General features: G+C 41.9%; 1 protein-coding gene across 1 annotated transcript; it reads left to right on the top strand.

Annotated features, from left to right (window-relative positions):
- The first annotated feature begins 7,588 nt into the window (after positions 1-7,588).
- On the top strand, positions 7,589-13,504 carry gnb2 (guanine nucleotide binding protein (G protein), beta polypeptide 2). Its single transcript, XM_030781488.1, has 9 exons — positions 7,589-7,666; positions 7,988-8,026; positions 8,515-8,621; positions 9,268-9,331; positions 10,524-10,686; positions 11,843-11,909; positions 12,208-12,409; positions 12,968-13,184; positions 13,398-13,504. The coding sequence occupies exons 1-9, from the start codon at positions 7,610-7,612 to the stop codon at positions 13,502-13,504; spliced, it is 1,023 nt and encodes a 340-aa protein (XP_030637348.1). The 5' UTR covers positions 7,589-7,609.
- The last annotated feature ends 538 nt before the right edge of the window (positions 13,505-14,042 follow it).

The raw sequence follows: 14,042 nt of genomic DNA, 5'->3' as shown, positions 1-14,042 counted from the left end.
ATTCCTAGGGTCACAAACTTTTGATCACATTTTTTATTCTCCTCCAACTCCCTGTGTGACTAAATAATTATACTGGCTCATTACCAGTCAGAATCCTTCGGGTATTCACTTTATATCTCCAGACATGAACAGTACAGAACCATAGGGTAATTAATGTGAAGATTTAATTACCCCTCTAGGTGGGGCCATTCGAGGATTTTGAGTTCCCTTTCCGCGTCATAGTAATAAAATAATGAGAAAACGTAGTTAAACCTTTTTTATACGGAGATAACTGATGGCAAACAAACTGCTATCAGTGATACCAGTGTGTGATCCTGGAACCAGTCTGCGTATATCCTCACGCCTGTATAGAAGGACAAAATACTCTATTTACGGGCGTCAGAAGTATGACTGTGATTTCGTAAAAATGGGAATTTTCTAGTTTAGGAATTGCACTGTAGCCTTCTACTTCAGTTTTTGGTCCCGTTCCACACTGCAACTCTGGACAGAAGCAACTCTTCGCCTTGAACGTACATTAGGTGACGCATTGCCTGCATACAAAACGGACGCGTTCATTTTAAGAGCGACAAAGGGGCGGGGGGAAAGTATAATATAAGTGTCTATTATTTTTTTTTTTAAGCTTGAGTGACTTTAATGGAGGGATAATGGTGTTACAATCCCAAGTGGGATAAACTAATATTTCTTCGGTGTACTGCACTCGTATGGTAATCTGTGAAGCCACGTTGAAAATGTAGGAGGACTTCTAACACCATCGATTCTCTCACCATACGCCGCTTTGAAGGGGGGGGGAGTTCTGTAATGGTTCAGCCTCTATAAAATGGGTGTGGTTGAATCGTGTATGTGAGATGATACGTTTGCCAGCACACACCAAATGATTTCATTTAGGACTAACGTGATCACTGCATGTGTGTACATTCGTTTAATTTTTAAAGACAGAAAATATTGATAATAATTTCATGCTGAAGCTCGCCCTGCTTTGATCTTGCTTTATGCATCACTGTACTGATGGGTGATTCCTATGCTCCACCGGCAAGATAGCCAAGATCTTTTGGTTGCTTTATTTTTTTTGTTTCTTTCAAGAGCCAAAGCATCTGTGCCTCACAAATTATTTAATAATTTATTTTTGGACGAGAAGCCGACGGTCAAAACGAAACAAGAGGGAGGAGGAAGACACCAGAGCACAAGCAAGGGAGGAAGGAAGCGAGAATCGCGGAAAAAAGGCAAACCGAAAGAAAACGACTGCATTTTTTTAAATCTTGTTTTAAAACTGACTGGTGCTTGGACTCACTGTTGCGAGGTAATCATTTTATTTAAAAAAGACAGCAACTGTGCTATTTATGATGTGTTGGCATCATTTTCAGTGAATAAAGATTAAAAACCGAAGAGGAAACGGGAATTCAACAGAGGCACCTCATCTTCTGAGGACATCCAATCAATAAAAGAAATGGAGGCCCTGTACTTCAGATCTGTATCTGTTTGACGCGTTACGTACTGGAACTACTCAAGCAAGTTGACTAATACCAGAAAGGAACTAGCCACCTGGGCAGTACTGAACCAATGTCACACTCAATCTTTTTAATAGTTTTGTGAAAGAAGATCTCGAACCAGATCACTTCCTTTGGCTAAAAACCCAGAAATCCACTCGCTCTAGTCATTCTACGGGGAGACCAAAAGCCCCAGCAAGAAGGTTGCTTCAACAAGGTACAAACTTGAGGTTTGTGGTCCAAACTTGAAAAGCTAATTGACAGTTAAACTGTGCAAGGATCAGATGATCTGATCTGCGAACAAACTGTCCACTCTGACCTCTGACACTCATTAATATCCATCTATCAACAGATAAAATATTCACTTGTGTTGAGGATAAAATGGTGAATCAGCTACATCAGACTGAACGTTAAGTCTCGTTAAGTCTGCAAACCTGCCAAATATATGAGCTTAGAAAGACGTCGTGTATTTATTTGTGAATAAATTATTATATAGGAGCCGCAAACAGCATAACGCATAATTCCATTTAGGGCGAGGAGAAGTGTTTATATATTTATTTATTTATTTTCTTTTTCTTCTGTGATGTATCGTGGCCCAGGGTCGCTGAGATGCTAAAAGGCCCTGTGTTCCTCAGGACCTAGCGGACTTCTGTACTGTCGAGCTTTCTGCACAGGTGTCCAATTTGGGACCAGTGGGTGTTTAAGGGAGGGTACCAGGGAAAAAAAATGAAGGCCAGTCTCCATACATCTTCGTCGTTTACCCTGTTGGATTATTAGGTTGTACGCTACGTAGCACCCGCTTGTTCGGGCATCTGTATTTTTGAACGTCAACTATAGTCCTTGGGAGATACTGAGTTTGCAAATCTTAACGGTCGTTAACTATATTTTCATATCGCCATGAGATGGCTGTAGAGTTCTGAATGTGCCTGTCATGCGATGATAGGGGTGGGGCCAGCTTGTGATGATTACTATTATGTAAAAGACAATAAAGACGCTTTACCTGCTCAATGCCAATGCTTGTATGTATCAGATATGCGCAACGGAACATATCGTTAGTCTTATTTGATTTCGACAAAAGAGCAATGGGGAAAATAGTCAGAAACGTCGGTGTGAGGTATAAACTTGCGTACCGTAGGCATCGAGACATACGTATGTTAGCCCCATGGGAAGAAGAGCTACATCCTGTTTCAACATGTGGGATAGCGTAGTGTGCATCACTGTTTGTACAATAGCCCCGCTCGCTGTCTCTATACATCGTTTGTAAATAATGTTAGGTAATTACAGCAGCTCACTCGCTGCCAGTGGAAGCAGTAAGCTATCTGGTATTTCAATTGTCTTTTGAATCGAAAGGGGCGGGGACAGTGGTTGGTATTGTTGTACCATGCCTACTGTTTGCTTCATTCTACAAATTATTAATCACCAGTCAGCCTGTGCAGTTGTCCTTACTTTCCATAACCATACACCAGCTGACAGTAGCGATATTTTCCGGGTTACTGTGTGGAAATTCAAAGTATATGACAATCTTTTGTTGCTAAGCAAGGACTGGTTTTGATGACTCCAACCTCCACCAGACAAAAGACACTTTTGATAGTCAGGAATGCAGAATCACAGTAAGTCAAGTCCGTATTGAAATGTAATCTAACTAAATCTTTAAGGATTAGCAGACCACAGTGTCAATAGCTCTCTCCAAAGTGTTTGTTGAAACAGATCTTCCAAATGCAGAGGAGCAGTTGTTAAGGGCAAAGGCACATCAGCAAGACTATTTCCACTAAAACTTATGCTTCTAACCTTTTTGCATCCCATGACTGAGTGCAGTGTCTTCTCCTCCATCCAGACTCTATGTGTATTGCAAGATTCAGGCAAACAGACATTAATCAAACCAACATGGAAAATATGTGCCACATGACAAGGTTCAGTGACAGAAGGCAAACTGTGTGTACAGTAGGACAGATAAACATTTACAATATCTATATACTCCCTTGTCTTCTTTTACAACTACTAGTACCATTATTGCCACTGCTAATGTTGTTATGAGGAGTAGTAAGGAATTTACACGCTGTATAGCTTTAAAGCTCTTTTCTTATAGTCTGCCCAGCCAAAGTGTCACTCTGTACCAGACAGTTTGTTATCTGTATATATAATGAGTGCATTATGCACATATAGAAATGTACAGAATATTTCTGAGATCCAGCCCCGTGGGCCCAAATGACAACATTGTCTTGTTTGGTTGCTCTAGTCTAGGCTATCAGTTATCATATCTAAACAAGCACAGAACCACATCAGAAATACAGCACTTAGACTGGAGTATAGAAACAACGGTAAACACCACTCCACAATGAGAGTGTAGAATGAGTTGATGTGCATAGTCTTGGTGTACAATGTGTGTGGGCTCCGTATGTGAGTTAGTGTTTAAATGCTGTGTGTGTGTGTGGTGGGGGGGATGTAAGTTAGTACTGAAATGATTTGTGAGTATTGAAGTCCTGTGTGTGTGTGAGTGAGTTAGTGTTGAAATATTGTGTGTGTGGGGAGGAGGGCTATATCTGAGTTAGTGTTGAAATATTGTGTGTGTGGGGAGGAGGGCTATATCTGAGTTAGTGTTGAAATATTGTGCGTGTGAGGAGGAGGGCTATATCTGAGTTAGTGTTGAAATACTGTGTGTGGGGAGCCTGCATGTGAGTAAGGGTTAAAGTACTGTGTGCTAGTTAGCACTCAAGTGCTGTGTGTGTGAGTTACAATTACAGTTACAAATTGGTATTTAGCAGACGCTTTTAACCAAAGCGACTTGAAATAAGTGCGTCAATCAGATCCCATTGCCCCATAAACAGATCACAATACGGCTGTACATTAATTAACCTCTGTATTATGCTCCTGGAAGTTCCTATGGAAGTGATGTGTGTTGTGTGTGAGTTAGTGTTGAAATGCTGTATGCTCTGTGTGAGTTAGTATTGAGGTGATCTGTGAGTTAGTATTGAAGTCAGGTGTGCTCTGTTGAGGTGCTCTGTATATGTGAGTTAGTGTTGAAGTGCTGAGTGTGTGTGTGAGTAATGCTGAAATGCTGTTTGTGTGTGTGTGTGTGTGTGTGTAATTGAGAGTTGGTGTTGATGTGCGCTCTGTGTGTGTGTGTGTGTGTGTGTGTGTGTGTGTGTGAGTCCACGTTGATGTGCTGTGTGTGTATGTGTGTGTGTGTTTGTATTTGTGCATATGTGTGTGTGAGTTAGTGTTGGTGTGCTGTGTGTATGAGTTAGTGTTGATGTGTTTGAGTTAGTGATGTACTCTGTGTGTGTGTTTGTGTGTGTGAGTTAGTGTTGAAATGTGCGGTGGGATTTAAACATTTGGGCCCCCTCATGCCCTCACTTAAATCTCATTAGTGAGCTCTGATCAGTTCTGTTCTGGACCTCTCGGGAAACACATACCATGCTTGGTGTTGTTCACATGTTTATAGTTATGTTTCTGTGTGTTTGTTCAGCCCACACACACATTCACATACTGTTCTCCCTAAGGGTTAAGCATATCTCTTGAAATACTGCTTGGCTGGTAACAGTACATGATTCTTGTCATGTCCCGTTGTAATGTTACACAGTGACAGAGAGCCTGTGTGTATAGACGGTACTGCTGATGAAACACAGCGGTGAAACATGCAAATAGTGGCTTTACAAGGGATGCATGGTGGGCAAATATTGGTTAGTTACAGTGTTGTGTCTACTTTAGTCCACAAACACAGGCAATATACCTCAACACTTATCTAACTCCATTTGAATATATTCACCAGCTGTCTTTGATTTGCATTGTGTGTATGTGTGTGTCTGTCTGTCTGTGAATGTGTGTTTTTGTGCACCTGTGTGTGTGTGTGTGTGTGTGTGTGTCTGTGCCTTTGCCTTTGCCTGTGTGGGTGCGTGTGTGTGTACTTACTTGTGGGTGTGCTTGCACACATACTTGCATTTTTGCACTTGCGTATGCGTGTTTGTGTGCGTGTGTGCATAATCCTATCCAAATTTTTTCATAGAGATCATGTGATTTATTGGTTATATTTCAGAGATAACAGTTGGTTGAAATGAGGTGAACACACAGTTAGTAGTGTGACCATTCTCTGAACTTCAGGCTTGAAATAAACCTATTGAAGCTGTGACAACCATGCAAAGCCTCACTGTTCACACACTCTGCCTCCTCTGGAGACTCCTGCCCCTTTGGCTGTGATGTCACACATGCCATACAACACAAACAAACAAACAAATGCAGATTGTTACTTAAATTCCTGCGTGTCATAAATCTAATCCTGTTTTATTTAGTAGATGGCTCATAGACAGCAGATTAGACATTAGGTCAGATAATCTCAGCCATATTACATCAGATTACAGATTATGGCTCACTGCCAAACAAACTGCTCCAATCTGCTGTATACATGAGGATTTTGTCTCAGGGGAATTACTGACCCGCATAACATGTGGTTACTCTAAACATTTACATTAACACATACATTATCCTTAATGACCAGATAAAGGTTATTTGAACAATATAGTTGTTTCTGTGTTTTGTATCCATGTCATATGTTTGATGAATATGCTCTTAGATGGTGTGGTTTAAATAACTGCTCACATGTTCAGACATATTAATGGTATATTACAGTGTAGTGAAGCTGAAAGGATCTAGGAAGGATCTATATAACAAGGATCTATATAATGTAGTGTACAGTTTAATCACACTGAAGCAACTCATTATTATACTGTAAAATCCGTATTAGAAGCCTTTCCAGTGAATGCTTACAGTGATTACAGATTATGAAGCAGGTGAGGAAGTTTCACACAGGCAGTAACAGTACTGTAGTCCTCACGCTGGTCTAATAGACTTAAAATAGACTTTTTAGATCTACCTCCTGTTGTGTCTCTGATGTGGGCACTCAGATCTTGATAAGTGCTTTGAGATATTGGAAGAGTTATCATTAGTGTAGAACTGAAATAATTGTAGAAATTCATCCATATATTAAACTTAGCTTGTTTCTGCTCTGTCTTCTTCTAAACTGTAACGGTCCTGTATTTTGACGGAATCCCGACTGCAGAGCAGTAAGTGTACAGTGTCACTGGAGCGCTCTGTTCTGCAGGTCAGGAGATCCCTCTAACTGACACAATAGATCCAGTTTACATGGGTCATAATGTACTGACACAGTAGATCCAGTATACATGAGTCATACTGTACTGACTCAATAGAGCCAGTTTACATGGGTCATAATGTACTGACTCAATACATCCAATTTACACGGGTCATAATGTACTGACTCAATACATCCAGTTTACATGAGTCATAATGTACTGACTCAATAGAGCCAGTTTACATGGGTCATAATGTACTGACTCAATACATCCAGTTTACACGGGTCATAATGTACTGACTCAATACATCCAGTTTACACGGGTCATAATGTACTGACTCAATACATCCAGTTTACATGGGTCATAATGTACTGACTCAATACATCCAGTTTACATGGGTCATAATGTACTGACTCAATACATCCAGTTTACATGGGGCATAATGTACTGACTCAATACATCCAGTTTACATGGGGCATAATGTACTGACTCAGTACATCCAGTTTACATGGGTCATAATGTACTGACTCAATAGAGCCAGTTTACATGGGTCATAATGTACTGACTCAATACATCCAGTTTACATGGGTCATAATGTACTGACTCAATACATCCAGTTTACATGGGTCATAATGTACTGACTCAATAGAGCCAGTTTACATGGGTCATAATGTACTGACTCAATACATCCAGTTTACATGGGGCATAATTAACTGACTCAGTACATCCAGTTTACATGGGTCATAATGTACTGACTCAATAGAGCCAGTTTACATGGGTGATAATGTACTGACTCAATACATCCAGTTTACATGGGTCATAATGTACTGACTCAATACATCCAGTTCACGTGATCCAGTTTATATGGGGACCAAGGATTATGATAACCTGTTGCTGGTAGACAATTTTGTTCCTCTCTGTGAATGTTGTTTACTTGTGATTTCCCTGTTGTTTCTGAAATAGTAACTTTATGTGTTTATTTTTTTGTTGACTAGGTGGCTGAGAGTGTGAGGAAGGGCAGAGGTCAAAGGTGAAGCCAAGATGAGTGAACTGGAGCAGCTGCGTCAGGAGGCAGAGCAGCTGAGGAATCAGATCAGGGTAAGAGACGTGACCTAACCAGGAACACGGACACAGGCAGCGCTTCCTTTCATTCCAAAACAGCAATCTATTTAACTCGCATACGTTTATGGTGTTTTTTCAGCTAAGATGTTTATGGTTCTATTTTGACTAAAGGTTTCATTTCTGTTTATCTGTGGGATTTGGTTTTATGGAATTTTATTCCATTTGATAGAGGTCTTTGCTGATTTATGTTTTTATTGCAGTCTGTTCCTGCTGGTCTGTATGTAAAGTCTCTGATTTTATTGTTCACTTTGTCACAGTGCAGTGCTGGTACAAACTGTCTTTTGTGTTTTCTCTCAGGATGCGAGGAAAGCGTGTGGGGACTCCACCCTCACACAGGTAACACACACATACACACACACACGCACACACACATATTTATACATGCACGCATGCACACACACACACACACACAGACACAAACACACACACCCACACACACACACACAGAGGAAGAGAGAGAACATGACACTCCCTTTGTGGTTTTCAAGCTTTCCACTACATCAGTAATGCCAGAAATTGTTTATTTGTTTGATTGGTGATTAGAAGCATTAGATTACCACCTGTATATCTTTCTCGTATGTGATGACTTCCTTATCTGTGTTTTCAGTGTTTTTAATACATGTTTCATACTCAAGTGTCGCCTTTGATACTTTTGATAATGCTTAGCCTGCATATTTGTGTGTGTGTGTGTATGTATGTGTATATGTGTGTGGTGTGTGCATGGTGTGTGTGTGTGTGTGTTTGGTGTATCTGTGTATGGTTTGTGCGTGTGTGTGTGTGTGTGTGTGTATGTATGTATGCATTTGTGTGTGTGTGTGTTGTAGATAACTGCAGGCCTGGACCCAGTGGGGAGAATACAGATGAGGACCAGGCGTACTCTGCGTGGACACTTAGCCAAGATCTACGCCATGCACTGGGGTTTCGACTCCAGGTCACTTACACCTTCCTCCTCCTCATCTTCCTCTTCATCCACTCACAGAGGAAGTCCCCGTGCTTTCAGACTCATTTACCGATTCAAATAGTTTTCCAGCTGTATAAGCTTGAATTGCACTGGCACTAGTTTTGTTGCTCACAGAGTTATCCCTGAAACAGTGGAGGCAATAAATTATTCAAGAGTATTCTGGAACATTGTGACTGTTTCACACCCAGCAGTCTGCTTTTTACCTCTCCACCTTTCTACACCACCACTGACTCTGTGAGGCCACTGAGAAAGAATAACTACAGGATAAACCCTGTTGCCTGATGTGTTTTTTTTTTTTTTTTCAAAATCCAGTTTTGCTCAGTAAGAATATGAGTGCTGCATGTGCTTCTCTGATGTATGAGACCATAATAATGGGAGTATCTCAGTAAACAACATATGAAAAAGTGTAAACATGTCTCATAGGAACGCCCAGTTTAACTCTGTATTTATGTCAAGTAAGAGTCTTGATTGTATACATATGATTTTTGCAGTTCTCCCTTCTGCCACTAGAGGGTAGGCTTACACTCTTGCTCACAGACATTCATAGTCTCTCTCTCTCTCTCTCTCTCTCTCTCTCTCTCTCTTTCTCTTTCCCTCTCTTTCTTTCTCCCTCTAGGCTTTTAGTCAGCGCCTCCCAAGATGGCAAACTTATTATCTGGGACAGCTATACCACTAACAAGGTAATACTCAGCAGTCAACACCAGAGCTGTGGACAGGAAAACCTCATCGTTTAAAGTTAGTGGCCTGCATAGCAATAGTAGGAAGGTGTAGTATAATCAGACCTAATAATGAATTACAACATTTAATTGTTCAGTTAAATGTAATCTAGTCACAACACTGTAAATCTGAACTCTCTTCAGCTTGATTTACTCAAGCAGACAATGATCTTATCCCCTCGAGATAAACTGTTTGTTAATGTCATAGGCAAGTTCACTTTTATTCTGCTCTGGACCTGCAGCTCCCTAATCACTTAGTTTTCTGTTATAAACAAAACTGAGTTCTAATTAACAAATGAGACGAGCAGTTCACTGTTTCAGTTAGAATGGCCAGATACCCCTGTTTTGTATATACATGTATATGTAGGGCAGCTGTGGTCTAAAGGTTAGAGAACCGGGCTTGTGACTGGAGGGTTGCCGGTTCGATTGCTGGGCCCAACATGCACGGCTGTGTGCCCTTGAGCAAGGCACTTAACCCTAATGCTCCCCGGGCGCAGAGGAATGCTGCCCACTGCTCCTGCGTCTGTTGTGTTTTCACTACTGGTGTGTTGGATGGGTTAAATGCAAAGACCAATTCACTGCTCACTGTTCACAGTGTGTGTGCAATCACGGAGGCTTAACTTAACTTAATCTGTGTGAAGCACTCTTTGTGTATATATGTGTATTTGCGTAAACCCCTGTTTGTGTATATATTTGTATCTGTGTAAGACCCTGTTTGTGTATATGTGGGTCTGTAACACCCTCTGTTGTTTATGTGTGTGTAAAACCCTGTGTCGTGTGTAAAATGCTGTTTTACGTATGTTTGTATGTGTGTGTGTGTAAAACCTGTTTGTGGAGAGTGTATGTGTTAAACCCCATTTGTGTAGAATGTGTGCGTGTGTGTGTAAAAGCCTGTCTGTGTGGTGTGTGTGTGTGTGTGTAAAAGCCTGTTTGTGTAGAGTGGGTGTGTGTGTGTAAAAGCCTGTGTGTGCGTGTATGTGGGTGTATTTAAAATCCTTATTGAGTAGAGTGTTTGTGTGTTTCTAAAAGCCTGTTTGTGTAGAGTGTGTGTGTGTAAAATCCTTTTTGTGTGGAGTGTGTTTGTGTTTGTGTGTGTGTGTAAAACCCTCTATGTGTAGAGTGTGTGTGTGCGTATAAAACAGAGTGTTGTGTGCAGGTTCATGCCATCCCATTGCGCTCATCCTGGGTGATGACGTGTGCGTATGCTCCCTCTGGGAACTACGTGGCCTGTGGAGGCCTGGACAACATCTGCTCCATCTACAGCCTGAAAACCCGTGAGGGTAACGTGAGAGTCAGCCGCGAACTGCCTGGACATACAGGTACACAACGCAACATGCATGGGCGCGCGCATACACACACACACACTCTCACTCTCATACACAGACACACACACAAAACATACACTCTCACCCACTCTCTCTCACACACACAAACACACACACACACACACACACACACACACTCCCACACTCCCACTCTTATGCACAGTTTATCTGTTAGTTTAGCATTAAAGGTGTAGATGAGATAAGGAGATGAAGTGTAGATGTGGAACCTCAGGGGTGTGTCCGGCTTCATGGCAGGCCGTGGAAAACTTACTCTGGAAAAGAGGAACTCTCTCACTCTCATGACTGATTAGCCCCAGAGAAATACAGTCACCACAGAAAAAGGGCAGGGTTGTGACCTCGGCTGACCTGCTAACGCTGCTGCTATGGGTGTCTGTCCAGACGAAGACTATGAATTAGCCGCACAATTGAAATTAATAGTTTAATTAATTAAATCCGAAATGGATGTTTTTTTTTCTTTGCCTAAGCAGAGATAAAGAGAGCAAAAGTAGAGTATAGCCAGGCAAGCTAACGCTTTTGAATCAAAATACACAAAAACAACAAAAAATGTTGCTAGTCCAGATGCTAATTGCTGTAGCTGGAGTCTCTGGTTGTTTTGTAGGCCTTCTTATATGTTTACACGTCATAGGCATATAAACAGTACAGTTTGCTTTAGACTCAAGGCAGATGCTTATTTCCACTAAACATCTCACAGAATGCTTCCAAACCAACAAAACACCCCAAAACATTCAGACATGAGATATTTACTTCTGTATATTTGGAAAAAAAAACAGTATCTAAAAGCTATGCTCTGCTTTTCTTCCCTCCTCAACTTTCTTTTTGGATGAATAGCAACACATAGAGGAGGGCAGTTAATACATTCATTCATTTGTTCTTTCTTTCTGTCAGCGCTCTGACCGACGTTAAACACACACTGGTTAACCCAGCGGCAGTAGTGTGTAAAAGTACAATGCAAAGAATAAACACGTTATATACAGTACTTCACAATGTATGTAAAAACAGAAATGGAAGACACTATTTTATTTTCCATAGAAAGAGCCCAGAAATACAGTTACTGTATAAATGTTATGCTAATCATGCTAATCTTCCATGGATGGGGTGCACTGGCTCTTCCTGTCTCTCTGTTTCTAAGGTTACCTCTCCTGCTGCCGTTTCATCGATGACAATCAAATCATTACCAGCTCAGGCGACACGACCTGGTGAGTCCACCACACCGTCCCTCACCGCATACTGGTCTGGACCACAGTCTGTCAGTATGGTCCTATTTAATAAACACTCACTGTTAATTTATATGCCTTTTGTCCATACACAACTTAAATGCATGGAAAACAGAGAAAATTCAGCTGTCCACCTGAATGCAGGACTGGACTGTGTTATGTTGACTCCAGCTTGAGTTAGGATCTGGCATTCACTTTAGAATTAGCTTAGTCATATCCCGAGTGTGTCAACAGCTCTGCGCATATGTTTGTCATTCCTTTGCGTGGCTGCGTCTGGCAGTGCATTGTGGGACATCGAGACGGGGCAGCAGACGACAGTGTTCTCCGGACACAGCGGGGACGTCATGAGTCTGTCTCTGGGTCAGGACTTGCGCACCTTCATCTCTGGAGCGTGCGACGCATCCATCAAACTCTGGGACATCAGGGACAGCATGTGCAGACAAACTTTCACTGGCCACGAGTCCGACATCAACGCCGTCTGTGTAAGTGTGTGTGTGTGAGGGTCTGCTGTTCCATTACCAATGTGACCGACACTGGTAATGGTATTAGCATGACTCCGATTTTCAAGTATACGAGTAGCTGAATGGAAAAACATTACATTTTTCAGCTAAAGGGTTTACACACTAATATAATCTTGCCAAAATCTACTGTAAGACTTCTTTGGATTAATAATTCACATAATGAACTCATGAACTGTATTTCCCTCTCCTTTTTCACCAACACTCCTCCTCCTCCTCTCCTCTCTGTTCCATCTGTCTCATGTTCTTTTATTCTTATATGCCTCCCTTCATTAAATCTTGCACACCCTATCCTCTGCTCTCTTTTCTCCTGTCTTCCTTTCTGAACTCCTTTTTCTCTTCCACACATTCCTCTTTTTCTCTGTTCCTCCTTTTCTCTCCTTTTCTCACTGTTACATTTCCTCCTTCCTCGTACTCCCCACCTTTATCTCCTCTGCTCCTCCTTCCTCATACTCCCCACCTTTATCTCCTCTGCTCCTCCTGCCTCTCTCATTACTTTTCCTTTCTCTCTTTTTCCTTCAGTTCTTTCCCAGTGGCAGTGCGTTTGCCACGGGCTCAGACGACGCCACCTGCAGGTTGTTTGACCTACGTGCTGACCAGGAGCTTAGCCTTTATTCCCATGACAACATCATCTGCGGAATCACTTCTGTCGCCTTCTCCCGCTCCGGGCGCTTGCTGCTGGCAGGATACGACGACTTCAACTGCAACATCTGGGATGCCATGAAAGGAGACCGCGCAGGTTAGGGGGTGGGGCTTACTGTCATGACAATGCAGTTAAGGACAGTGATGTCATAGAAGAGACCATGGAACCACACCAGTCACTGTTTTTGTTGATATTTACAGAAGCTCTTAGAATGTCGTCCTGTATAGCTGTTTAGGCTCAGTGGTGAGAATTCAGTGGATGAATTGGACACAGACTTTTCTCTTTTCCCTCTTTCTTTCTCGTGTTCAGGAGTGTTGGCAGGTCATGACAATCGCGTGAGCTGTCTTGGGGTGACGGATGATGGCATGGCTGTGTGTACTGGATCCTGGGACAGCTTCCTTAAGATCTGGAACTGACCTTTCTTATCACCATACACACACACACATACACACACACACACTTTCCGGTACACTTTTACTGTATGTTCACTGAACTGTACATATCATGTACAATTACACTGAAACACTACACACACACACAACCCCACTCTCAATCTGACTACACACACACAGCTCCACCCTGAGTATTACCACACACACATAGAGACACACACGCACACATGGAATCTGACTGTATATAATATGTATAATGCCAACTAGGCATGATTTACTCCAACCCCATTTACACGCATCCTGTCACATCCAGCTGTCTGCTGTCACTACATACGGCGTATGCAGGATCTGTTCACTGAAACCGAAATGTTCACGCACCGTACACACTCTGAAAACAAAAAAAAGACAATCCCACATGACATGTCATATGGTTTTATTATACAGTACAGGACACAAGGAACCCCACATGACTGCAACGCATACCACACACACACACACACTCACACACATGCACACACACACACACACACACACACACATACACAGGGTATCTGGCCAGTGT

Source organism: Chanos chanos, chromosome 8 (genome assembly GCF_902362185.1).
Source record: "Chanos chanos chromosome 8, fChaCha1.1, whole genome shotgun sequence".
Taxonomy (NCBI): Eukaryota; Metazoa; Chordata; class Actinopteri; order Gonorynchiformes; family Chanidae; genus Chanos; species Chanos chanos.
Note: the sequence above shows the minus strand (reverse complement) of the source record. Positions and strands in the feature narration are given on the sequence as shown.

What these genes read in the sequence shown, in the direction of transcription:
- gnb2 (XM_030781488.1), top strand. Translation starts at nt 7,610, where the DNA reads ATGAGTGAACTGGAGCAGCTGCGTCAGGAGGCAGAGCAGCTGAGGAAT. An exon ending in AGCTGAGGAATCAGATCAGG is followed by an intron (nt 7,667 to 7,987) that starts GTAAGAGACGTG and finishes GTTTTCTCTCAG; the next exon opens with GATGCGAGGAAAGCGTGTGG. An exon ending in ACAGCTATACCACTAACAAG is followed by an intron (nt 9,332 to 10,523) that starts GTAATACTCAGC and finishes TGTTGTGTGCAG; the next exon opens with GTTCATGCCATCCCATTGCG.